At 50.7% G+C, this 24,874-nt stretch overlaps 1 protein-coding gene across 4 annotated transcripts in view; it reads left to right on the top strand.

Annotated features, from left to right (window-relative positions):
* The first annotated feature begins 7,740 nt into the window (after nucleotides 1-7,740).
* SGSM1 (small G protein signaling modulator 1) overlaps nucleotides 7,741-24,874 on the top strand; it is a 59,771-nt gene continuing 42,637 nt past the window's right edge. The window contains exons 1-2 of one of the 4 annotated variants that reach the window (XM_084819681.1): nucleotides 7,741-8,168; nucleotides 23,620-23,695. In XM_084819681.1, the coding sequence (XP_084675807.1) occupies nucleotides 7,992-8,168; nucleotides 23,620-23,695 (253 nt within the window). In that variant the 5' untranslated portion in view covers nucleotides 7,741-7,991. Of the gene's footprint in view, nucleotides 8,169-16,947; nucleotides 17,030-23,619; nucleotides 23,696-24,874 lie in introns of those variants that run through there. The other 3 variants (XM_084819678.1, XM_084819679.1, XM_084819680.1) reach the window with 3 other exon arrangements.

Below are 24,874 nucleotides of genomic sequence, written 5' to 3'. Positions count from 1 at the left end.
GGCAGAGGCGGCGGACTTGGGGCGAGCAACCAGGTGCCTTGTGAGCACTGGACTGATCATGCATGAGGTTCTGGGATGTCCAGGGGCTGCTCTGCTCTGCTCTGCTCTGCTGTGTCTGGGCCAGACCGCTGTGCACTTCCTGGCACCCAGGGCCTCGGTTAGTTCCCACTGTCAGGTCAGTGAAAAGTAATCTTTGAAATCTGAAAACTACAGCATAGAAGAGCACCACGGGAGTTCTCCTGGCTGTCTCAGCCAAGACAAACTGCAGAGAGATGCAGGCAAAGAATGGGACCCATGGAGGAGTTCTCCCACACAAGTGCCCTTGAAGGATGCTGCACAAGAGCAGTCCCACCTTTCTAATGCAGGGGTGCAGAACCTCTTAGCCAGAGGGCTGAATTCCTTTGGCAGAAGCTCTTGGGGGCCGCGTTCTGGTGGAGAGGGTGGAGGCAAAAGGGGCAGAGCAAAAGATTACCAATATATCTCAGCTTAGGAACATAGGAGGCGGCCTTATACTGAGTCAGACCCTTGGTCCATCTAGCCCAGTACTGTTGACACTGACTGGCAGCAGCAGCTCTCCAGGGATTCAGACAGGAGCTTTCCTGCCCTACCTGGGGATGCTGGGGATCAAACCTGGGACCTTCTGCATGCAAAGCAGGTACCCTACGCACTGAGCTACGGTCCCATCCACCCTAAAGCTATCACTGCTACTAATTAAGCCTTGGGGGAGGCACGCCAACCTTTTAGAGGGGGGGTGAGGAGCGGGAACTGCACCAAAGCCAGGAAACCTCCAAACGATCAGCAGTTGGGGAAAGGGGGGCCTTGGGAAGGGGGTGGGGCCATCTGGGAAACCCCAGAGGGCTGGATTCAGCCCCCAGGGCTGAGGTATTGCACCCCTGGCATGACAGCTTCAAGTGACAGAATTTGGAGTCTGTTTTTTCAGCCCAGGCTGCCTATGTAGTCCCCACAGAGATGTCTTCTGCCCATGAACTGGGAGCATGAGACATTACTCCTTTTGTCAGCCTCACAACTTCCTGTGTTTGAGCGCCAGGAGCTGTGCACCTTCGAGGGACATCAGAAGAGCCATGCTGGATCAGAGCAAAGCTCCATCTAGTTGGCCATTATTGTCACAACAGGGAGGTGCTCCCAGGAAACTCATGAGCAGAACACGAAGGCAGAGTGCCTCTGGACATGGAGGTTCTGTTTAGCACCCCCAGGTGGCCACCTTCCCCTTTTCCCCAACCATCCATCGTTCGACAGTTTCCTGGCTTTTGTGCCTAAGAGCTGGCAACCCCAGTAGGTGCTTTTTGAACCTCTTCTGAGCACAGTCCTTTGAACAGTTCTTCCTTCCCTGGAAAGGAGGACTGGGACACTGAGGGAGGGATTACAGGATGGAGAGATGTATTTATGTGATTACCAGTTGGCAGCCTGGCAAGCAGGCCCAGAAAGGGAGCCCTGCCCACACTTTGAAAGTTGCTCTGTGAGGCTGACCTGTCCTCCGCATAGAGTGATAGGAAGTGACAGATCTGGCCAAGCTGATATTCATTTGCCTGTAAGGGCTGCAGGAGGATTGACACAAGTGGAGATTTCGGGAGAAAAAAACAAACCCAAAGCCTCAGGGGCAAAGGGCAAGAAAGCTGTTCTCTCTTTCATTTTGGTGGGCTTCTCCTGCAGTACCTGATGCTTTTCCAGCCATATGATAAGGTACAGGGTGGTGCTTGGCTCGCTCTGCTGGGATTGCTGGCAGGCGCTCCGAGAGCCAGAGGTGTGAGCTGTGAACCAAGAGAGTTGCCCTGTTATAAAAATCTCACCTCGGCCTTACCTGAGCGCTCTTTCCATCCTTGGCCCTTATCTGCTAATGTGGGAGATGCTGATGATAACAGCCTGTCTTACAGGGCTGTCGTAAGGATTACTGGGCGGTTTGCATTACCTCGGTAATCCCCACAACAGCCCTCCCAGACAGAGGCACAGTCCTGTGTGTGGTTAGAAAAAAGCCCTGGAACTCCAGTGTTACCCAGCCAGTGCTGGTGGCTGCGGAATGCTGGGAATTGTAGGGCTTTTTCTGTCTAAACATGCATAGGATTACACCCTTGAACACCGACTTTTGTGGACAAGCTTATGCCATAGTAAATTTGTTAGTCTTTAAGGTTCCACAGGATTCTGTTTGTTTTTTGCTGCAACGGACTACCATGGCTTCCCGTCCAGAAGGTGAGATAACATACTCAAAGCACGCTGAGGTTGAGCACCTAAACTGTGCATCACCATCACCATCATTATATTCCTTCCAGCGACTCCTCCCATGTGGTTGAGTAGCTACTATGTTGGACAATGACAGCCTTTCCAGCCTGGCATCCTCTGGATGTACTACAACTCCTACCATCCCCTATGCAGTTAGTTGTAGTCCAACACATCTGGAGGGTGCCAGGTTGGGAAAGGGTTGGGCTGTGACTAGGGAGATGTGTTTTTCCAATCCCTGCTCAGCTGGGAAGGTCACCAGGATGGTCTTGGGCCAATTTCTTCCCTGCCTGCAACAATTCAATCCACTTTCCTCCAACCCGGTGTCCTCCAGATGTTGTGGTCTTCAATTCCCATCCCCCAGCTAACGCTCAAGAATGCTGGGAGTTGTAGTCCAAAACATCTGGTGGGCACCAGGTTGGGTTACTTGTAAAAATGCAGGCTGTGGCAACTAAATCAAAGCTTACATTCTGTAATGTAATTTTTTTTGTGAACTGCCCAGAGAGCTTCGGCTATTGGGCGGTATAGAAAATAAATAAATAAATAAATAAATAAATAAATAAATAAATACATACATTCCACAATCATTTAATTTCACTCTTTATGTTCTTTTCCCCTTACCCATGTGTGTGTGTGTGGATCAAAGTTTCCAGAGTGAGGTCTAGAAAACCTTATGGCATAAGAAATTTGATAGCCTTCGAGGTGCTACAAGGCTTCCTGTTTTTGCTCCAACAGACTAAGGGCCAAATTAGATGTAAAGAGGTTACGTGGTTTGACCCGGTGAGTCTTATTTTAAAAACAACCACAAATCGCTGGTGTGGCATTTGTGTGTGTGTGAGGGAGAGGCGGTGGATTGGGATTGGGATTGTGGTGTAGGGGGAGCAGGGCCTTTAACCCTTTGCCCCCAGTAAGGTCCCATACTGAACTGCAAGGAGAAGAAAGCAGTTCTAGTTTGGGCTTAAGACAGCCACCCCTTAAAAAACCATTCATTCAGAGCTCATGACATTTCAGTTCTAAAAGCCCACATCACCAGCTCCATCTGGTGGCAAACAGCTTCTGGGATGACTCGCAAGGATGATGGGGTCCATGCAGAGCCCTCTTACCCAGCTAGCTCTGCCTTCCCCAACCTGGTGCCATCCAGATGTTTTGGGCCTCAACTCCTATCAGCCCCGGCCAGCAATGCCAGTGGACAGGAATGCTGGGAGTTGTAGTTCAACATATCTGGAGGGCACCAGGCTGGGGAAGGCAGAGCTAGTGCCCCATAGGCTGAAACTCATGTAGCCCTTAAAGCAGGAAAAATGGGGGCAGTCCTCTGCCAGGACTGCCCCCATACATACATGGCAACAATGCCCTGATTCGATTGATCGATCGATCGATCGATTGATTGATTGTATTTCTGTACCACCCAATAGCTGAAGATCTCTGGGAGGTTCACAACAATTAAAATAATAAAATAATATGTTTTTTTTTCCATATTACTTCCTGGACCTACCTACCTTCCTTCCTTCCTTCCTTCCTTCCTTCCTTCCTTCCTTCCTTCATGTGTCCTATCCCTCTCTAGAACTCTAGAAGACAAACCTGGTTTAGTGTGGGAGAACCACCCTGTTGGGATCCCCCCCACACACACGCACACACAGCATTCCTCCTTTTTAATACTTAACAGGGTCCATGCTTTGAAGAGCTATATGACAGGCAGAAATCCATCAGGTGAATCTTTCCCATCACTGTGTTTTCAGGCAAGGAAAGAATCATCCGCTGAATGTCTACTTGTCCTCAAGAAGTTAAAGGTAGGGATGCTATCTGCATAAAAGTGGTGGCAACTCTAATAGGCCATTTCATTCCATAATCTCTTTGCCTGGAAAGTGTGTGTGTGTGTGTGTGTGTGAGAGAGAGAGAGAGAGAGAGAGAGGGAGGGAGGGAGGGAGGAACTAAACATTTTGGGTATGTGTGCACACACACGCACGTATACACCAGTGAATGGTTTCATTTGCCAGATCTTGATACTTGGAAATACAGTGTGCATATGGGAGAGGTAAGTAACCTTGTGCCTTCCAGATGTTTTGGACTACAACTCCCATAATCCCTGACAATTGGCCATGCTGGCTGGGGCTTATTGGAGTCAAAGTACAAAACATCTGGCAGGCATCTGGTTACCTATCCCTGGTGTATCCAATACAATGTTGATTAACATTATCTGCCTCTGACAAATATCCTTGGGAAGGCAGATATAGTGCAAAGGAGACATTTCTGCAAACCCAGGATCCATTCTTCTTTTCTTGGAATATGCCCATGAGACCTAGTGCAAATGTTACACAAGGAATATTGACGATATGAGGAGTTTCTGCTCATATGTTATTTGTCCTTTGCAGTGTACCAATGTGATACAATCTACAAAATACAAAACAAAATTATATTTTGTCATGAAAAAGAAAAAAGCGAGGCCAGGGGCTGGCGATGCTGCGCGATCGGGCTGATTAGCGGGCTGCTCGGTCACGGATGGGGGATGACGGAAGTGGAGCTGCTGAGGAGGAGCAGAGGCATCCTGTTTCTATGGAAACGCCCCTCAGAAACTAAGTGAGGGATGATGAGAGGCCCAGGAAAAGAAGTGTTAAGGAGGCAAGGAGGCTGGGCAGCAGCCCGCTACATTTCCCCCAGAGCCCCAGAAGATCTTTCCTCTGGCTCCATTTCATCCTCGCCAGTCAAGGAAGGGACCAGGGCCCTTGGAGGGGAAACCGGACTGCTCAGCCCTTGATGAGGTTAACGGAGGAGGCCGAGGCCTTTGAAAATTAAGAAGCATCAAACTTTACATAAATGAGGAAATGAAGGAGGGTTCTTTGGGGGAGGGGGGTATAGGCTAGCAAACCCTACACCATTTCAGCCCCAAATAGGGGCATACTCTTGAACCAGGGTCTCCAGTTTCCAGTGCCATCTTTACCTCATGTGCCACCTCCACTAGGCCTCAGGGAAGCCAGTCGGGACCTGCCAGGCACTAGAAAGCTGTTGCGGCCTCAGAAGCCAACCCTCTGCCTGCCTGGCTATGGCACCACGCTTGCCTCTGGTCCTGGGCTTCTCATCCAGCACTGACCTTCAGCCTGTCTATAATCATTTCTCTGGCTCTTCTGCTCCTTGTCCACCTGTTCCCAAATTTGACCTTACCTGTAGCCTATCTTGGAGGCAAGTGAAGCCCTGAAATATCCTTAAAATGCACCCCAGGATCGCTGGCTGAGCACTCTCTACTCTTACACGTCGCTGAAGGTTCTACTCTGCCTTCTGGGTTCTGTATTAATTTATTTGACAACCACACCTCTTCCACCAGTTCAAAAGCCAGGAGTGTGTTTATTCATTTGGTTAAAGCTGCACTACAGAAAAAACACAATGTGCTACAATACCTTATCAATACGTTGAAATATACCTCAGTTGATGCAGTGTGTGAATACGGGGCTTGTATGTTCTCACACATGTATTGACTCTGGACACGATGCATCGACTCCCAACTCTAAGATTTGGCTTCTAGAGATCCTTGGAAGAGAGACAAACCCTGATGAATGGCAAGTCTAGAGAGCCACACACACAAATGTAAGACAAAAGAGGGACCATATGGACTAGCCCCATAAAACATCTGACCCATCACCAAGCTGCACCATTCTGGAAGGATCTCCCCAGAGAGGCTTGGCTAGCACCTATGCAGAAGTCATTTTCGCACAAGGCAAAGACCCTTCTTATTTCTCCAAGGCTTTTATTCAAAAGTGTTTTATTTCCAACAGGTTATTAGGCTGACATTCTTTTTAATTTCAGATCTTGCTGCTTTTAGTCTGTAGTGTGTTTACATTTTAAAATGCTTTTTATTGTACCCTTTAATGTATTGTAAGCTGCCCTGGAAATTTATTTGAAGGGTGGGAGACGAATTCTAACCATAATTCAATGCACTAGCCAGGTGCCTGAACCCCCCACCCCCGGAGACACCCAAACCAGGTAAACCAGTCCCCTAGTAGTGGGTTGCTGCATGCTGCATTTCATCACACATTGTGCAGGGCTGGTCTATGGACAGGTTCACACAGGTGTTTAGTTTAGATAAAAGCCGAGTGAGGGGAGACATGATAGAGGTGTACAAAATTATGTATGGTGTGGAGAAAGTGGAGAGGGAGACATTTTTCTCCCTCTCTCATAATACCAAAAACCAAATGGGGTCATCCGATGAAGCTGATTGGTGGGAGATTCAGGATGGATAAAAGGAAGGACTTCTGACAGCGCATAGTTAAACTATAGAATTTGCTATCGCAGGATGTACTGATGGCCATCAATTTGGATGGTTTTAAAAGGAATTGGACATGGGAGAGAAGGCTATCAATGCCTACTAGTCTGGATGGCTCTATGCTACCTCCAGCATCAGAGGGAGTATGTCCCTCTACACCAGTTGCTGGGGAACATGGGCGGGAGGGTGTGTTGTACTCATGTCCTCCTTGTAGGTTTCCCATAGGCACCTGGCTGGCCACTGTAGGAACAGAATGCTGGGCAAGATCGGCTTTTGGTCTGATCCAGCACGGCTGTTCTTATGTTAGGCTGTTCTTATGTTAATTTCATCACGTGGTTCCTCTCTGCTCTCACACCTGCAGAGTTCTCCCTGCGCAGTTGCAACATCTCGATGACATGCTGTGGTATGAACAGATGGCCATTGGAGGTGTAACCTTACAGATGTGTCTGGATGTCACCCCCACTGACTTTTCAGTGACATCTCTGTTCGCACTGTCAGGTGTCTGTCGTCAGGTATGGGGAAATAAAGCAGAGTGTGTGAATGGGGGAAATGAAAGCTTGGTGGATGAAGGGCAGATGAAGGTACAAACAGAATGATTAAAAAACAAAAAGTTTAGGTGATACCTAAATTCCAACTTCCATAGCCCATTCATGCATGCAGGTCATCACATGGGGAAGGATGTGTTTGTGTGAACCAGCCCTGTGTGGGTTTGTGGGGAATTCAGGAGTGGAGATTGCTTGGTGCACATCTCTCTCTCCTTCCTTCTCTGCACATCTGTCTGAATTGTCTAACCTTCTCTCCTTCTTTTTCTGCAGATCTTAGGTTCCCAAGGTTCTGTCACACTGCAGTGTGACCAAGAAGCAGGACCCAGGACCAGGCTCTGCAAAGGAAGGGGTGGGGTCTCCGCAGCTGGGAACAGGCCGGATCCTTAATGGCTGGGGATGCTGCGGGTGAGCAGGCTCACAGCCCACCTTTAGGGCGTTTGGGGGCTGCCCAGTGCCTCTGTTTGCAGGGCTCCCAGGGTTGTGTTAGGAAAGTCTGGGCAAAATTCACAGTCGGCCAAGAGCTTTCTCGGGACCAACCAGAATGGCCCTAAATAGGGGCGCCCGTTCGGGAGGCCGCCTTGCCTCGCCTTCCCCAAGCCGGCCCCTCCGGAGGCGTTGCACGATCTAGAAACACCTCTGGAGGGCGCCGGCCTGGGGAAGGCTACGGCAGCGGTTGCCGGGAGTGATGCGTCGGCTGTCAAGCAGCTAGTCCTCTGCGCGGCCTTGCAGCGAGGGAGAGGAGGCGGCGCAGCGCGATCCCGGACGCAGCAGCAGCAGCAAGGATCGCTCAGCGGCCGGCGGCGCAGCGCGGGGCGGGGCGGGGCGGCGGCGCGAGGGGGCGGCGCGAGGGGGCGGCGCGGCTGGCCAAGCCCTCCTCGGCGGCGCCCGCCCTCCGCTGCTCTCCTCCGCCCCTGCGCGGCCGGCGACTCACTGTGCGCTCCCGACGACGGGCGAGCAGCAGGATGGCGGCGGCGGCGGCGGCGGCAGCTGCCGCGGGCCGCCGGGGGGCTGCGGGCGCGGGCAGCCGGGGCGCGGCGTCTGGCTCGGCCGCCCTGCGCGCCTTCACGCCGTCGTCGCTGCTGCTGCTGCCCGCCGAGGCCGAGAACCGCCAGCGCCTCCTGCGCACCGCCAAGAAGGAGGTGGGTCGCCGCGGGAGCAGCCAGTCAGCCCGCCCCCGCCCGCCCGGCTGCCTGGCTGGCGGCGGCTTTGCTGGCGGGGTCTTTGCCTTCCCCTCGGGGCAGCTCCTTTTTCGGAGGCAGCCGCGCGCAGCTGGAAAGGGCGAGGGGAGCCGGGGGGGGCGCTTGCTTTGGGGGCCGGAGGGATGGGGGCGTTCATCCTCCCGGGGGGGGGGGCTGTGGCCAGGAGGATGCGGCGAGCCGGAGCGTCAGTGGTGGGGTCGCGGGCGGGAGAAGACAGCATAGAGGAGGCCGCCTGGCCTTGTGTTTCGCTGGGGCTGGGGCTGGGGCTGACATCACCAAGGGAAAGATCCGGAGGGGGCTGGCCGCGGGGGCTCGCTGAAGACGCCCCCTTCCTCTATTGGGGCGAGAGAGAAAAGAGGCTTTCCCCATTTTCACTCTCCTTGTCGGATTTGCACCAGTGCGTGAATTGGGGCCCCCACCCCCCAGTCCTGGAAGACTAGGCACATCCTGAGGGCTCCCAAAATAAGCAGGGTCTAGGGCCCAAGACAGTGGTGAATTTGCTCAAAAATGGAGAGGAAAAGGAGGTTTAAGGGGGCAGAGCTCTTGGGGACCATGTGCCCCTCTTTCTCCTCTTCCCCCTTCACTCTGGATGTGCAGGAGGAACTGTGGTTACCTGGTGGTGATGGCAATTGAAGTCTTCATATGCTCAGAGGCTTTGTGACTACCTCCCATGTTCCAGAACTGAGGCCTGGTGTTCAGATCAGATTTGGGCAGCCTGCTGCAACCTAGTGACCTCCAGATGTGTTGGACTACAACTCCTGTAATCCCCAGCCAGCTGGAGGGTTGGGGAAGGCTGGATTAGGGGATCAAAGTCACCATGGAGCAAAGGCAGTTGAGGGCACAGAGCGGGACCCGATGTGAACTGGGGCTCTGCCCTGGAAGAAGGTGAAGTAGTAAGGCTGAGGAGGGTCTCTGAGGATGCACAGAGTGTCTTTCCTTCCTGTCAGAGGACATGGCTGCCTGGTAGGCGTAAGCTCTGGTGTAGCTCTTTACAGGTGTAGAATGACTACATCAGGCACGTTTCCTGTCTAGCCCACAACGTGCCTTAGATTGTGGCCATCGCTCACCCTCTGGGCTGCGTTATTACCTTCCTTGCCTCCAGCAATATCCGACGGTGGGAAATTTTCCCAAGGTCTCTTGTTATTGCATCTGGACCTCCAACTTGCGTGGGTGATGATTGTGTATGTCTGCATTCCTAAAGGAGCCGGTGCCAAGTTGAACTGCATTCTGTCCTGCCCTCTCCCCAAATTTTGCACCTGGCAGGGTGTGTGTGTGTGTGTGTTATTTTAAAAGACTGCTAGGAGTCCGAATTGAGGTGGCTGGGATTGGTGCCCCTCCCCCTTGGAGACTGTGTTTAAGGCGCAGGTTACGTAAACCATGGTGCTTCTCCCAGGCAGAAGAGCTGCCGGAACCTCGGAGCTGTGTGTTACTGATGCCAGATTCGCTGTATGGCCGCTGCGGGCGGGAATGCTAGCTGGGCGGATTTCATTGTGTGGTTTTGCTCCGTTGCTCCCGTTAATTGCATTCCGTTGCCCTGGTGCAGGAGATCATCATGACGTGCCATTGAAGGCCAAGACCAGCCTTCCCCAGCATGATGCCCTCCAGATGTGTTCAACTGCAACTCCCATCTTGCTGGGGGTGATGGGGGTTGCAGTCCAACACATCTGAAGGGCACCCAGTTGTCCAAGGCGAACAAGAGAAGAATGCTGCCTTTGTTTGTCAATGTCTGAGGCGTCTCTATTGTCTAGCTGGTTCTAGATCATTATGGAACAGGCAAAGCCTGGTGGCTGGAGCCGATTGCTTTGGGCAACTGGGTTCTACTGGGTTCTCTCTGTCTCACCTACAACAAGGGTGGGCAGAAAGTGGATCTCCAGGTGTTTTGGACTTCAGCTCCCAGCATTCCTGACCACTGGCCATGCATGCTGGCAGGGGCCTCTGGGTGTTGAAGTCCCAAACACCTGGAGATCTGCCCACCCCTCATCTACAACGTGCCTTGTGCCCTGTTTCCGTGCCCTGTTCCTTCCCTTCCTTCCCTTCCTCCCTTCCTCTGAACTGTAGATCTCCAGTCTCCAGGGGGCAGGGAGTGCTGTGTTTTTCATTAGGAAGTGGAAGAAGTGAGTGTTACATAATGCCAGGGATGAGTTTCATTCAGGCTCCCTCTTGGGGACAAGAAGATGAAAGAATTCTGGAGCATCTTCAAAACAAACTGGCTTGTGACACAATTCCCATCACTTGCAGAACATGTTGTGGGCACCCTGACCTTTTCGAGGCCAAATCACCTTGTGTCAATCAGCTACTGTCTTGCAGTGTAGGCCATGTTACAAGAAGCAGAAGAAAATGATCCTGGAACACGTGTCTTTGAATCTATTCCTGTTTGCAGTTGTGGTCCATAATAATGTGGATGAACCTTCATCATCATCATCATGTGGTCATTGCCATGTATGTAGGCTCCAAAGCGTGTGTGTGTGTGTGTGTGTGTTCTGCCCACTGAATGGTCCTTTGATGATACATCTGGGTGGCCAGAAAGCATGCTTGGCTCTCCAAAGTTGCTTGCCTTCTCTTCTCTGCCTGTGGCCGCCACTCTCAAGGACAAGGCAGGGCGCAGCGGACCAGCTTCCCGAAAATGTCATTTTGTGGAATGCTTTTGGAGCAACAATTCATGGCAGGAAATAATGCATTGCCAAATGGCAACACCACATACATGCTGGAATCATGTCCCAAAGCTGACACACACTAGTGCAATGTGCAAAAGACTGCTTTGCATAAAGGAGGGCATGAAATGGACAATAATTGAGGAGCCCTTGATAAGTGTGTGCTAGTTCCCAGTTTAGAGGAGGAGTTGACAAGCAGAGGGGATCAGGAACAGCCCTTGGCTTCTAACTGGAGATCTCTCCTGAAATGAACTGACCTGTGCACTGTGCTCTGCATCTAAGGTCTTCCTCCGGGTGCCTCCTCCGAGGGAAGCTCAGAAGGTGGCAACGAGGGAGTGGGCCTTCTCAGTGGTGGCCCGCCATCTGTGGAACAAGCTCCCCAATGAGATCCACCTGGCACCGACATCGTTATCTTTTTGGCGCAGGATAAGACCTCACTCTTTTCCCAGGCATTTGGCAGCACATGATGAGTTTTGATCGGTCCTGGATGTGTCTTTAGTTATGACTGACAGTTCCAAGCTGTTTTTAGTTATATGTTGTTTGTGTATGTTGACTGTGTGCTTTTGTGTAAATGGCTTTTAAACTTTGCATATTGTATTTTAATATTTTAACTTCTGTAACCCCCCAAGAGCTTCCATGATGGGGCGGTATATAAATGTAATTAATAATAACAACCTTGAGTAACATCTTTGGTCTCGAGCAGCCTTCGTCCACCTGGCACCCTCCAATTGCATCAGACTACAACTCCCATCATCCCATGGGGCGATGGGAGTTGTAGTCTAACACACCTGGAGGGCGCCAACTTGGGGAAGGTTGCTCTAGAGCACCCTCCTGCAATTCTCCCGCTTCCCTGCATTTTCAGAACTGACTCTGTTGACAGAGGTGCTGAGCGAAAAGCAAGGCAACCATTTTGTGCCACACCGGGGTTGTACTGATGAGGGCAGAACAGGAAGAAGCCCTTTCCCGCGGGTCTTGGAAGGATGGCTGTTACTTAACACCCCAACTGGGGTGAGGCTAACCCCAAGGCGCGACCCGCAGCAGCGCATCTTCTGTTAATCTTAAATGGAGCTTGCAGGACTCCTTTTGCAGCCTGGTTTTAAGCACCTTTTAATTGTGCAGTCTGCCTGCAGTGAGCTTAAGGCATTTTTATTCATTAATAATGAACAGGCCCACATTGTACACTCTTAAGGTCTATTCTTGGATAGCTTTTTCTGGAGAGTTATTGACTGCTTGGCATTGGCTGCTTTGAGGATGGTCTGCGGTCACTGATAGGGTCTGCGGTGCCCCTACACTGGATTGTGCAGAGATTAGATGCAATACTAGCAGAGTTGTGAGCATAAGATCCATTGTTTCTGCAGCCTCCCCAGATGGTTCTCTAAAAAAAAAGCTTGTTAATCTAATTTTTAATCTATTGTTTGGTGAACTTGATGTCAAATTGTCAGTGAACTTGATCTACACCTGTTTTATCATTAATGTTTTAATCAATTAATTATTTACATTAATCAATTTAAAAATACTTTTAACCCATTAAAAAGGTGCCACTGGTTAATAGGATGATAGGCTAAACCCCCCCACGTATTTTCAATGCAAGTATTTATTTGTTAGGTTGGTATACTGCCCCACTGTGCAATGCCTTCGGAGTGGTTTACAATATTAAAACCAAACAACAACGAAATAACCAAACGAACAAAAATACAACATTAAAAGTGTACAACTAATACATTTTGTTGTTGTTCAGTCTTCGTGACCCCATGGACCACAGCACGCCAGGCCTTCCTGTCCTGCGCTCTCTCCCGGAGCGTGCTCAAGTCCATATTCATTGCATTGGTGATGCTATCTAGCCATCTCATACTAAGCATTAAAAACATTAACAAAATATTTAAAACATTAAGGAGACAGCAGTAAAATTATGATCAGAGCAACAGACCAAAGATTGAATGCTGGAAGAGCAAGGTCTTAGCGTGGCTCCTAACTGTATACAGTGAAGACTTACAAATGCTGCACAGGGGCCAGCTCCGTCATGGGAGACAGGCCTCCTCTGTGCCTTGGGGAAGGGGGCAGGCTACTTTTAAGAGGATACGTGCTAGCTATGAGACATGCATGCGTCACTTGAAGCGAGAAGCATACATTGTTTTGTTTTTACCCATATTCAAATTTGAACCATTATATTAGGTGAATACGGGCGCAATCCTCTGCATGTGTAGACATCTGGCTGGGGAGTGCTGGGAGTTGTAGGACTCTTTTCTGTCTAAACATGCATATGATCGTGCCCTAAAACTCATACAACCACCGGATTTCTTTAAGCAGGTGACACCTGATAAGCTTCACGCTTTTGTATCTATGCTGACAATTTAGATTATACTGACTTCCCTGACCTGTGTGGGGATGATGAAGCTTGTAGTCTGACCCAGCTGGAGGGCAGCAGGTTAGGTAAGGCTGGCTTATGCTGGGTTAAGTCTTCTGGTTTTCTCCCAGAGGACCCTGGTGCTTGTTTAAAGCTGTGGTGTCTAGATGCCCAGGGGCTACTGGGAAATGCTGGCCCTGTCTGCAAGTGGGTTCTTTGGTTTGGGGCGAGCTGTATTTCCCCCAGACGCCAGACCTGAGGCTTTGGGATGAAGTGGAGATGAAAAGGGCCCCCTGATAATTCTCGGCCTTCCTGTTGAATAAATCTGCCTGCCTTTAATTAACATGACAAAGAAGAGCAAGTAATTAGAAGGAGTGCTGCTTATTTGAAGCTGTACAGCCAGGCTGGGAAAAGCTTCAGAAGTACTCGGCCACCGGCCACCATGGGGGGCCTTGTCCTAGGCTCTCAGCCCGGAGGGAGGCCTCGGGGGCCATTTCCCTTCTCTCTGAAGATGAAAGCCAGGGCCTTCTGCCAAAGGCTCTCGAGCCTTGGGGAGGCAGCCTTACACAAACCGGGATGTTCCCTCCCCCACCTGAGCTGCGCTGCTTTGATCATGTCTCGGGAAAGATCCACGTTCCAGGTCGGAAGCAGCTTCTCATCCTCCCCCAGCTGTGCAAACTCATCCTCTGGTGTCGATAGCATTGGCCTGTTTCCATGGAAACGGCCGCCTCCTTAACAAGTCCAGCACCACGGTTCCAAAGCTGTCAATGGCTTCTGTGCCTCGGCAAGCGCAGCAGTTAGAGGGGGATGGAATTTGGCACTATGCATCAGCACAGCATCACCGCTGTGCGTGCGTGCATGTGCGCATGTGTGAAGTGGTATAGCTTGAAAGTGCTTTCCAAGTGCTCCCATTGTAGCATGTTGCAGGCTCTTTGCTTGTTAGGAGCCCTGTGCAAATTGCACTTTCTAAGAGTGCAAAAGGAATATTTTGTGACTGGATCTGAGCAGCCCTGAAACCAAGGAGGCAAGAAGTACTGTTTACCTTTACAGGAGCACGTCCTGAGGTGACACCGGGCCAAGTTCAGATGGGATCATCTCCATGACCCAACTTAATTTTATCCAAGATTTCCCCCTGGTATTTTATTTGGAATGTGTCCAGCTTGTGTGAGCTGTTAGCTGGCACAGAAATGTGGAAGAAGAAAAATACCACCACCACCACTCCAAATCTTCCACCCAGTGCAGGGCTACTCTAGTGTAGGGCTCACGTGGTCATGTTTTGTTTAGCAAGTTGCTCATGAGTGATTCAGCTGCACTCCAGAAAAGATGGAGGCTGCCAAGTTATGAATGAAAACCGATGCTTTGGAGGGCACCGAAGAGCTCTAGGTAGGAATATGGCTTCAGGCCTGGTTTAGAAGCTCAGGTCTTCGGACAGGACAAACAAGGCAGCTTTTGTGAATTTAACAGCTGCATGTTGGGTGGAAATAAACTGGCAAATCTTTTCATGGTGCGATGGCTGTTGACTAAGTTAACAAAGATAAGCTTTGTTTAGCTCAAAGGTGGGCAGTACACAGCCCCCCCCCCATCCCTGCCAGCACTAGTGAAATCCCAGCAGAATCCGGCTCCTGAAAGCCTGCCAAACAGCTGTCCATGATAGCTACAGATGTTGATAGCTAAAGATGCATCCTCACTGGGCACTGATAGCCCTTTAGGGGGCATTGATGGCTGGTATCTACTAGTTACCAGTCATGCCTTACCTACTTTTGTGGAGTCCTCAGAAAAACAGCGTGGCAGATGGAATCTAGCCAGCAAAGGAGACAGAAATCTTGAGTTTTGCATGAAGGAACGTTGTATGGTTCTAAGACAGGGCTGGGCAACTTGTGGCCCTCCAGATGTTTTGGCCTACAACTCGCATCAGCCTTAGCCAGCATAGCCAATGGTGAGGGATGATGGGAGTTGTAGTAGGCCCAAAAAACATCTGGAGGGCCACAAGTTGCCCAGCCCTGCTGCAAGAGCACATTGTTTACTTAAGGGGAACTGAGGCAGCTTTAAAGATGCATACTAGTTTCTGAGTGCCTGCTTGTCCCCTGCCCACCCTGCTGCCCACCCCGCTGCCCCTGCTCAACCAAATCACAATTCTCCATCGCTCTCTCTTCTCACTGGCAAATTAGACTCTGCAAAAGACTTCCCCTTGGAATGTCCTTCTGCTCAGGGAAGCAGGGAGTGAAAATTACATCATGATGGAGACACAACGATAGGAAACTCTGCACCTGGTTCCAGAGGTGCCTAAACCATTGATACTTCAGAGTTGTGCACAGTCCTAGAACAGGTGGATTCCTGTGTCTGAAGATTTAAGGCCAGCACTCTGGAATCCACATTTCTTTTCTCTCGCGATCAGTGGTATTTAACTGCTAGAGAAATCTGTTGAAAATCAGAATGCAAATGTCGCTAAGGGTCTCCTTTAAAAGAAGGTGGTTGTGGTGGGGAAACACTTCTATTTGCTCCACAGTTATCAAACTTCTCAACTGTGTTATCATCTGTATAACCCAGAGCAAACAGTGACTGAACACTCCGGAATAATGCCAGCAGTGTACTTTTTAAAAAAAGGATGTTGCTAGTTCCTTTATCTGCAGGGAGGTTTTTCAGTGTGTCCATTCAGGATATTGGAATTACAGGTTGCTGACAGCATATGGATGCATTGGAGAGGGGATTGTGTGGGTGTGTTTGTGTGTGTGCCTGTTATTAATAGGATAGCAAAAGTGCAAGCAAAGATGCTAGCTTATACCTGTGCAAATGCAAAGTAAAAGAGCAGGTGTTGCAGAACAGTCGGGGCCAAGGCCAGGCTGTTCTGCTAGAGCTGATCTTGGCGTGGACTGTTACGGCTCCCTAAAACGTTATCCTGTGCTGGGAAGGTGAGCCTTGGGATGCGCTTTGATGATGGAGGTGGGGGCAGTTTAAACATTGGGAAAACCTTTTAGGGCACAATCCTATGCGGATAGTTGGCCGCCTCCAAACTTGGAGGCGACCGACTATCCAATGCAGGGCGGGCGGAGGGGAACCTCTCTTCCACGCTCCGTCCGCCCTGCATTTGTGGCTAGACGTCCGATTTTGGCTGTCCAGCCATGGGACTTTGGAGTGGGGGTGGGAGTCTGGACGACACAAAGGAAGCATCGTACTAGGACTTCCACTCTCCCCACCCCTGGGAATGCCCCCTTCTGCCCCGCTCCACATTGCTCTTCCGAGCCTGGGGCGAACCGCACCTCTGACAAGGCGGTGGGAGTGGCGATGCGGTGTTCTGGGAACCAGACAATCCTGTGGCTATCTAGCCACTGTCAACAGCCATAGGATTGCTCTCTTAGCTGCTGTTGGCTTCTTAAGGATTAAGCCGATGAGGCTGCCTTCTACCCTGTGAGGCCCTCCGCCCTTCTAGCCCGGTATCATCTGAAAAAGTCCTGTAGCGTTTGTCCAGGAACATATGCGAGAGATGATAAAAACGGGTTGCAGCATCCAAAGGCAGGGAGACTGGGGTGTGTCTTGTGCTTATTAAATTGCAGGCTCAAGGCCAAGCAGTGCAGATGGGTGCAGCTAGAGTGTCTTTCAGGACAACCTCAAAGACTCTGCTGGGAGGGAGAGAGAGAGTAAATACTAGCCTATAAAAGACCATGACTAGCAGAGTAAATTTGAACTGGAAACTGATTTCTACCATAGGCACAACCTTGTCGACTTGCAGGTGACCAGGAAAAGAGACTGTATTCTTACTCTTATCATCACCAATGGACATGGTGCTTTAGAGAGCCATATAAGCAAAGGCAAGTCCCTACCCCAAAGCGCTTACGGTGTAGCAGGGACTGGGGGAATGAATGTGGGAAAAATGCAGTTGCAGCTGCCTATGCTTCATTTTCATGGGGGCGGGCATGTGAGAACCTCTTTATTCTGGCAAAGGCTGCAGCTGCTTATGACATATGAGGCAGGGGAGTGTGGGGCGGTGGGGGCAGGACTGCCAGGGCCTCCCAGTCCTTTCTTTGATGCCTGAAATGCAACGTGGACATCTTCTCCCTCTGGATGGCCCAGCATTGGGAAGCCATGCCTCTTGCTGTTCGCGGGCGAGGCTATGTGCACATTAAACTGAAAAAGAAGTCTAAATTCTGCACCGTGAGTAAATTCACCAGAGGAATTGAGTTTACGTTGATGTGCTTATTCTGCCCCCCTGCTTCTGCTTGATTTGTGGAGGGACCAAGGAGCTAGAAACACGGCCAACGTTCCTCTGTCAGAACAGAGAATACTTGGTTAGATAGACCGTTGGCCTGATGCAGGGGAGGGGAAAGCATAAGGACACAAGAAGAGCCCTGCTGGATCAGACCAAGGTCCATCCCGTCCAGCATTCTGTCCCCACAGCGGCCAACCAGCCACCTGTGGGGAACCCACAAGCAGGACAGGAGTGCAGTAGCACCCTCCCGGTCATGTTCCCTAGCATACTGCCTCTGATACTGGAACAAGATACAGCCCTCATGACTCGTAGCCATTGATATCCTCCCTGAATTTGTCTAATTGCCTTTTAAAGCCGTCCAAATTGGTGGCTGTCATTACATCTTGTCGTAGTGAATTCCATCATTCGCTACCTCAAGCAGGTCACTAACAGAACACCCAGGACTGGTAGGAAGTTTATGTAAGATATTCCTCACCCCCTGACACCAATCGGAGGGCCAAATGAAGGAGCCATTGGGAACCATCAGTGATCCTGCATCCTTGAATGGTGCCAGGCTTTGTCCTTAAAAATTGAGCGAATATATCACCATCTCCAGTGAGCAAACACACGGGAAATTGCCTTGAACTGAGACAGACCCTTGGTCGATCTGAATCAGTGATGTCCACAGTGACGGCGATTCCTCTGCAGGGTTTTCTGACTGGGGTCTCTCCCAACCCTACCTGGAGAAGCTGGGGGTTGAACCTGGGACCTTCCACATGCAAAGCCGGGACTCTGCCATGGAGTTACAGCCCCTCCTGTGAGGTCGCTTTTTTTTTTAATAGCAGAAGTTTTGCGGAACTAGCAAAGACTGGACTAGCTTGTGGGCAGGAACAGAGAACCAAATCTGGTGCCCTAGACCAGCTCGCAGTTTTGAGAGTTGGATTCTTCTAGCTGCAGAACCAGCTGGGGAATGTGGCGAAACCTGTTTGCCCAGATGGGGGCTGCTGCTGCTGCTCGCATGGCAGGGGTGGGAGGTTGCTCCTTGGGCTGGGCCACCAGGCACACACACACCCTGGAGGCTGTGCATGAGGCTTTTGGGTGGGGGGTAGCAGTGTTCACCAGTTTCTAGCATGAGAGATCTGAGCCAAGCCCTGGTGGACTGCAGGAAACAAAGCTCAGCTTGCACTGTGAAGGGTTTGGTTGCCGTTACGTGGGGGAGTGCAGGGCCAGATTCGTCCTGGTGGGGTCAGGGTGAAGTTGCTGGTTGCAATGTACAGACAGCCTGTAGTTCCATGGTAGGGCCTCTGCTTTGCACGCAGAAGATCCCAGGTTCAATCCCCGGCAGCATCTTCAGGTTGGACTAGGAAGAAATCCTGCCTGAAACCTTGGAGCGCCATTGCTGCCAGTCAGAGTTGACAGTACTGGGTTAAATGGGCAAAGGCAGGAGGGTTGAAGTCCCTACACTTCACCCCCAAGGAAGAGTTGGATGTTTGCAAGATGGGTATCCACTTCGTCCTGGTGCTGGATCGTCTCCACACCCAGGCTCCGAGACAGCGCTCCTCCATACAAAAGAGGAATAATTAAAAGAACCTCCGTGCATGAATGCCAGCATCTCAGGGTGAGGCCAGGCTAGAATCTCTCCTTGACATGCTGGGTCTCTAATGCTCTTAATGGAAGAGCATTAAAAGCCCCCAGCCTGCAGTCTGAAGTGTTCTACCCAGAAAGAGCCTTCCCTCCTCCTCTGTTCGGGAGAACTGGGACAAAGGGTGTCCCTGCAAGCAGGCTCAGTTCAGGGGCTCATGTGTGTCTCAAGAAAGGAGGCCCCAAATCCCTTGCCCCAAACTTGGATGTGAGGCAGAGTGTCGTGGTTACTAATTTTATACCCTGTGAGAGGCACTCTGCGCATGCTTAGAGGCCCCTCCGGCTTTATGATTACTTCACCTCTTCTGAGACTGAGCCCTAGCATTGCAAACAGTTTCTGTGACTGAATGCTGGCTCAGGTTGAGCCTCCCCCCGCCCCACCCAGGCAAGGCCAGGTTGCTGGGAACTTGGCTTTTCTGGCTACTGCGGGGTAGTGTGTGTGTGTGTGTGGGGGGATTAATAAGAGGCCGCAGAACCTACACAAAGGAAAGGAAAGTGCCTCTTCTTTTATTATAATAATCTGGACATATGGCGGGGGGGGGGCAGCTGGCAGGTAAGGCAGCAAAAATGTGCTGAGAGCAATTACTTGCTGGACAGGATTAGTCATCGGCTTTGTGCCTCAGCTGTTGGCTTAGCAGCTGCGATGCTCACTTCTCTGTGAGGAGAGGAGGCAGCTGCGAGTGAACGGGGTGGGTGAAAGGCGGTGGCAAATGGCAGTAGCACAACTTGCAATGGTTAGTGTTGGGGGTTGGGAATTTCAGAAACAGATGGATCTGGATATCTGTAATGCAAGACCCTAGGGACGTCAGCCTGGAAATGCACATTTAAAAATGTGTTTTTAAAGGGAGCCTGTGTTAATATTTGTGGCTACCATGTCAGGCAAGATAAGCTTTACAAGAGCTCAGCTGTTAGATCAGCACTCCTTTGCAAGAGGCCACATTCTTTGCACTTCTTTGTTAACTTGCTGAAGGTTCCCCTTAAAATAACTTTCGTTTCTCCTCCCAACCCACTTTTTCCCCCACAAAGGTTCACCCACAAATGAGTGAACATTAGACTCTGCAAACAAAATGGAACCAAAAGAGGGAGAGAAAAAGCGATTTCAATTCTATTACTCTCCTTCAGCAGATAACAATGAAAATTGTTTCTGAACATTTTAAGAGATGTAGGAAGGCTATAAATATTAATAGGAAAGCTATAAATATTAAAACAGCAGACTCTTTGAATTTTCACTTTTTAACCAGCTGGGTTTCGCATCTGCGAATACCTGCCTTCAGTATACATGTACGATTCCTGTATGTGAGAAATGGGGTGTGTTTCAGACATTTTTTTAAAAAACAAAAACTCTGCTCATGACTGCCATGGGTTGGAGCTGTCATGCCGCAATTCAGCTGCACACGCTGCCGCCCCCGCTCCAGAAGCGCCAAAGACTGGCTTGCCCACATGATGTTAATCGCCTTTTTAATTTCCTTTCTCTAATAGGAGGACAGAGAACATTATCATCTTGGGGCAATTTTCTGCTAGGGAAGCTTATAGTTGCTCTGCCTATGGCGTATTGACAGGTCGTGAAAATGCCACGCTGCAGGCGTGAGAGTTTTCTTAGGGAGTCTCGGCGTGGGCGGATGACCTCCCCGGGGCTCCAGGGCCGGAAACAGGTCAGGCTGTTGGGCCCACGAATCCAACGTGATGCCCTCCAGATGTGTTGGACTGCAGCTCCCATCATTCCCAGCCAGCATGGCCATCAGAAATCCAACACGTCTGGAGGGCAGCAGGCTGGCAAAGTCTGCTCCAAGGATTTGGTTCCTGAACTGGACGTTTTTATCCTGTGCTGCCCCTTTTTGAGGCTTGCCTGTGTATTTCCTTTTAAGGGCCTGAGTCTCTTTAATCAGTTCAGCGCTGCAGTGAGAAGTCTTCGGACTTGTGTCTCAAGCCGAGCAATCTTGCACAACCCTCTCAGCTCGTCTGTGATTTTCCTCTTTTTATTTTAATTAAAAAAGGCACAGGTTTGGATGAGGGATGGGTTTTTCCCTTTTGATGCAGTTTTTTCCTGCCTGCCTGCTGTCTGTCCCCATTTTTGGCTTCTGCTTCGCGTCACATTGGTGATAAATGATTGTACCATAGAACAGTTTGCCATGGAGCTAAGAAGAGGGGTGTGTGTGTGTGTTTGTGTGACCCTTGGCTTGAAGCTGTGTGGTGCTCAGCATCTGGTTAGAGTTGTATGTGGTGTTGAAGTTGTTGGGAACAGAAGATCCACTAACATTATTTAGCCATGATAATATTATTGTTGCTGTTATAATATATGATGATAATGATAAATTGGAGAGCCAGTGTGGTGAAGTGGTTAGAGTGTTGGACTGGGATTTGGGAGATTTTGGTTCTAGTCCCCACTCAGTCGTGAAGCTCACTGGGTGACTTTGGGCCAGTCACTGATTCTCACCCTAATCTGCCTCACAGGGTTGTTGTGAGGACAAAATGGAGAGGATGAATGCTGCCTTGGGCTCCTTGAAGGAAAAGGCAGGATATAAATGTAGCAAATAAATAATAAGTAGACCATAAATCTGCATGGTGCTTTACAGAATATAAGAGATCAAGTCTCTGCCCCAAGGAGCTTACAATATAACATTTGACATGAGAAATTATGGAGGAAGGGGAGTGAAGTGGAGACAGAGGTAAATGGGGAAAGGATATGCAGGTGTTCTGGAAGGCAGTTCTAGGCATCAGGGGCCGCAAGGAAGGAAGGCAGAGGCCTTTGGGTGGCGGAATTAAATGATGGTGAAATAAGCCCTCTGTGCTGAGAAAATGTCTACTCCTGAATACCAGGCGCAGGAGACCAGTGACAGTCGAGGACTCTTGCTTGGGGGCTGGCTGGAGGCATCTGCCTGGTTACTGTTGGAAACAGGATCTTGGGCTGGATGGCCCTCTGGACTTGATCTGGCAGAGCAGTTCTGAGCTTCAGATGTTCCTGGAGGGAGAGGAGAAGCGGCAGCTGCCACCCGCCCCACCAGCGCCTAGTTCAGCCCTCCCCCACTGGGTGTGCTCCAGATGTATTGGGCTGCCATTGGCCATGCTGGCTGGGAGTGATGGGAATTGCAGTCCAACACCTCTGGAAGGCACCCGGTTGGGCGAGGTGGGCCTAGTTCCTGCCTCGGTTATGCCACCCTACAGCTGCCTGCCTCTCTTCTTTGGCCTCCTTCCCATCTGTGCTCTTTCATGCAGTAATGAAGTAGAGTTAGTGTAAAATCCTTGTGCGCAGGCAGAAAACAGGTGCTGTGGGCAAACAAAGCATTCATGCCCCCCCACACAATAAGCACATATGCAGGATTCTGAAGTGGACATCATGAGAAAAATATGATTGTTCCCAAACTGGTGCGTTACTTTCATAATGCTAAATGAAGGGGGAGGCAGGGGTCATTTGGATGCTTCTCCCTTCCCCCGTCCGCCACATTCTCCCCCAGCCCTTCCCTTCTGGGCTGCGTTCCATCCCCGTCCCCCCCCCCCCGCTGGGATCAGGAGACTGGGTAAGCCTGGCTTGGGGGCAGCTGGCAGTCTTGGTGGTGGCGAGGCAGAATCTGTAGCCCAGGGTCTGGGTTCAGCACCCTCCACCCACCAATTTCCCTTGTAAGTGCTCCCTTGCGCCAGCGTTCCCGTTCCCATGGCAATGTGCAGTTCTGCCTTTACAGGCACAAATACTGCACCGTTTGTCCTGTCATTTTTAAAAGAATGAATTTGCAAAATCAGCCATAAATGGATTCAGCGTGGATGTGGGTGCTTTTAATCTCGCTCCGCTTTGCTTTTGTGGGCTTAATCCTCAAGATTCTGGTCCATTTCCACCCCTGTCTGAGGTCAGTTTTTATATATGGTGGCTGTATATATTGTTCATGTATATTTCCTGCAGCGGTGTCAGTTTCAGAGGGGCTTTTGCAGGTTCTTTTAGCTTGGTCCCTCTGGTCTCCGTGCTGCAGAGACAGGAATGATCTTCCTCCCGGAAACAGCCCAGCTGGCCAGTTGCAAGATCAGAACCTGGTCCAACATTGAGGGCAGGCATGGTGGGGCCCTGCCGAGGGCCCACCCCCACGGGGGCCCATGGCCAAGAGCCCCCCGGACTTGCTCCTCCCTTCCCCATTGCAGCCTGCTTGTCCTCTCGCTCTGGGCTAGGCGTGGTGAGGAGGAGGAGCGCAGGATGCCGCTGCCAACGTGCTCCCTGGTGCTCCCCCTGCCAAGCAAGCAAGTGGCAGCAGGGATGGGACAGAGGGGGAGGAGCCAAAGCAGCTGGAGACAGCGGGGGATGCTGCGGGGTGCGTTTCAGGGTGGAGTTCACCAGCGCTTCCCCGGCCTCCATTTCCTTTGCCCAGAATGCCCCTGAGTGACAGCTGCCAGTCATATAGTGGCTGGTGGAGCCTGATCAATGAAAATCCTTTAGTATTTGAACCCTTCTTGATTACTGTTTTCTCTCCTTTTCGAAATTTCTGCAATATCACACCTTTGATTCTCAAGGATCAAAGTCTGGTCTTAAAATGAATTTCCTCTCCTGGCTTTACCATATAATCTCTCTTCTCTGTCTGAACCATTTTTTAGGTGAAACAAATCATGGAAGAAGCTGTCACGAGGAAGTTTGTGCACGAGGACAGCAGCCACATCATTTCCTTTTGCGGTAAGTCTGCTAGCTGGACGTATCCAGTCTGGCGCTTTAATCTTCCCAGTTTAAACTTGCTGGGCAAGAGCAGCTCTGTCCATTCTGCAGGCGAGAGCCGTGAGCCTCCGCCGCTTCTTAAGGGCAGCCAGGCTCCACCCCTTCCGCTTGTGACCAGTCGGGGAGGAGGCGGGCTACTCCCAGAGACTCCAGCGCAGCTCATTGGTCGCGCCCCTGCTTTGCCAGCAGAAGGGCCCCCAGTTCAATCCTGGGCTTCTCCAGTTAAAACAAGGTTCAGGGAGCAGGTGAAGGGAAGATCCTTCCGTGCCCCCAGAGACCCTGGCGGGCTGCTGCTAGTCACAGAAGCATAGAATAGCAGGGCTGGAAGGGGCCTACAAGGCCATCGAGTCCAACCCCCTGCTCAGTGCAGGAATCCAGGTCAGAGCATCCCCAACAGGTGGCTGCCCAGCCTCATCTTGAAGGCCTCCAATGTGGGAGAGCCCACCGCCTCCCTAGGGAATTGGTCCCATTGCCGTATTGCTCCGACAGTCAGGAAGTTTCTCCTGATGCTCGGCTGGAATCTGGCTTCCTGTAGTCAGATTAGCCTAGCCCGAGGTGGACAAAGCCTGGCTTGTGTTGATGTGCAGCACATTTTTCTGTATTTGTAAAATGTCGGCCGTGCCTTATCGCCCATGAACTCAAGACAGCTTGCAACAAGAAATTGGTTAAAAATGAAACACCCTCCGTAGCAGCAGGTAAAACAGTAAAACCAGTAAAAGCATCAAGAAGCAGCAAAAGGTAATGAAAAGGGAAAGGCAGGAAAGAACAGGACAGCCTTTGCCTGGAGCCTAAAAGATAACATAGGAGGCATCCAGCACACATATCTCAGAAGAGAGCTCCAGAACTTGGGGGCCACCACTGAAATGGCCCTCTCTGCACTAGCCACAGCATATCCGAAGGCCAGACACCTACAAAAGTGCTTCTGGAGCCTTTCTCAGCTGGTGGGCTGGTCCGTGTGGGTGAAGGCAGTCCTTTGGCTCACTTACATTCTGAGCCACCCATTCGTGTGCGGCTGCTATTAACCGTTACTTGGCCTGAGCCCTTCAGATAAGGTGGGCTATCTGCAAGAGCTGGAGAGAGAAATGTAGATATGATGCTTCATCTGGCTGGCCGAGGCTGCTGCTCCAACCCTTGCAGCCA

Source organism: Heloderma suspectum, chromosome 13 (genome assembly GCF_057233095.1).
Source record: "Heloderma suspectum isolate Gila_16-S chromosome 13, 16-S_ref, whole genome shotgun sequence".
Taxonomy (NCBI): domain Eukaryota; kingdom Metazoa; phylum Chordata; class Lepidosauria; order Squamata; family Helodermatidae; genus Heloderma; species Heloderma suspectum.
The sequence above is the reverse complement of the archived record's forward strand: the minus strand, read 5'-3'. Positions and strand labels throughout refer to the sequence as shown.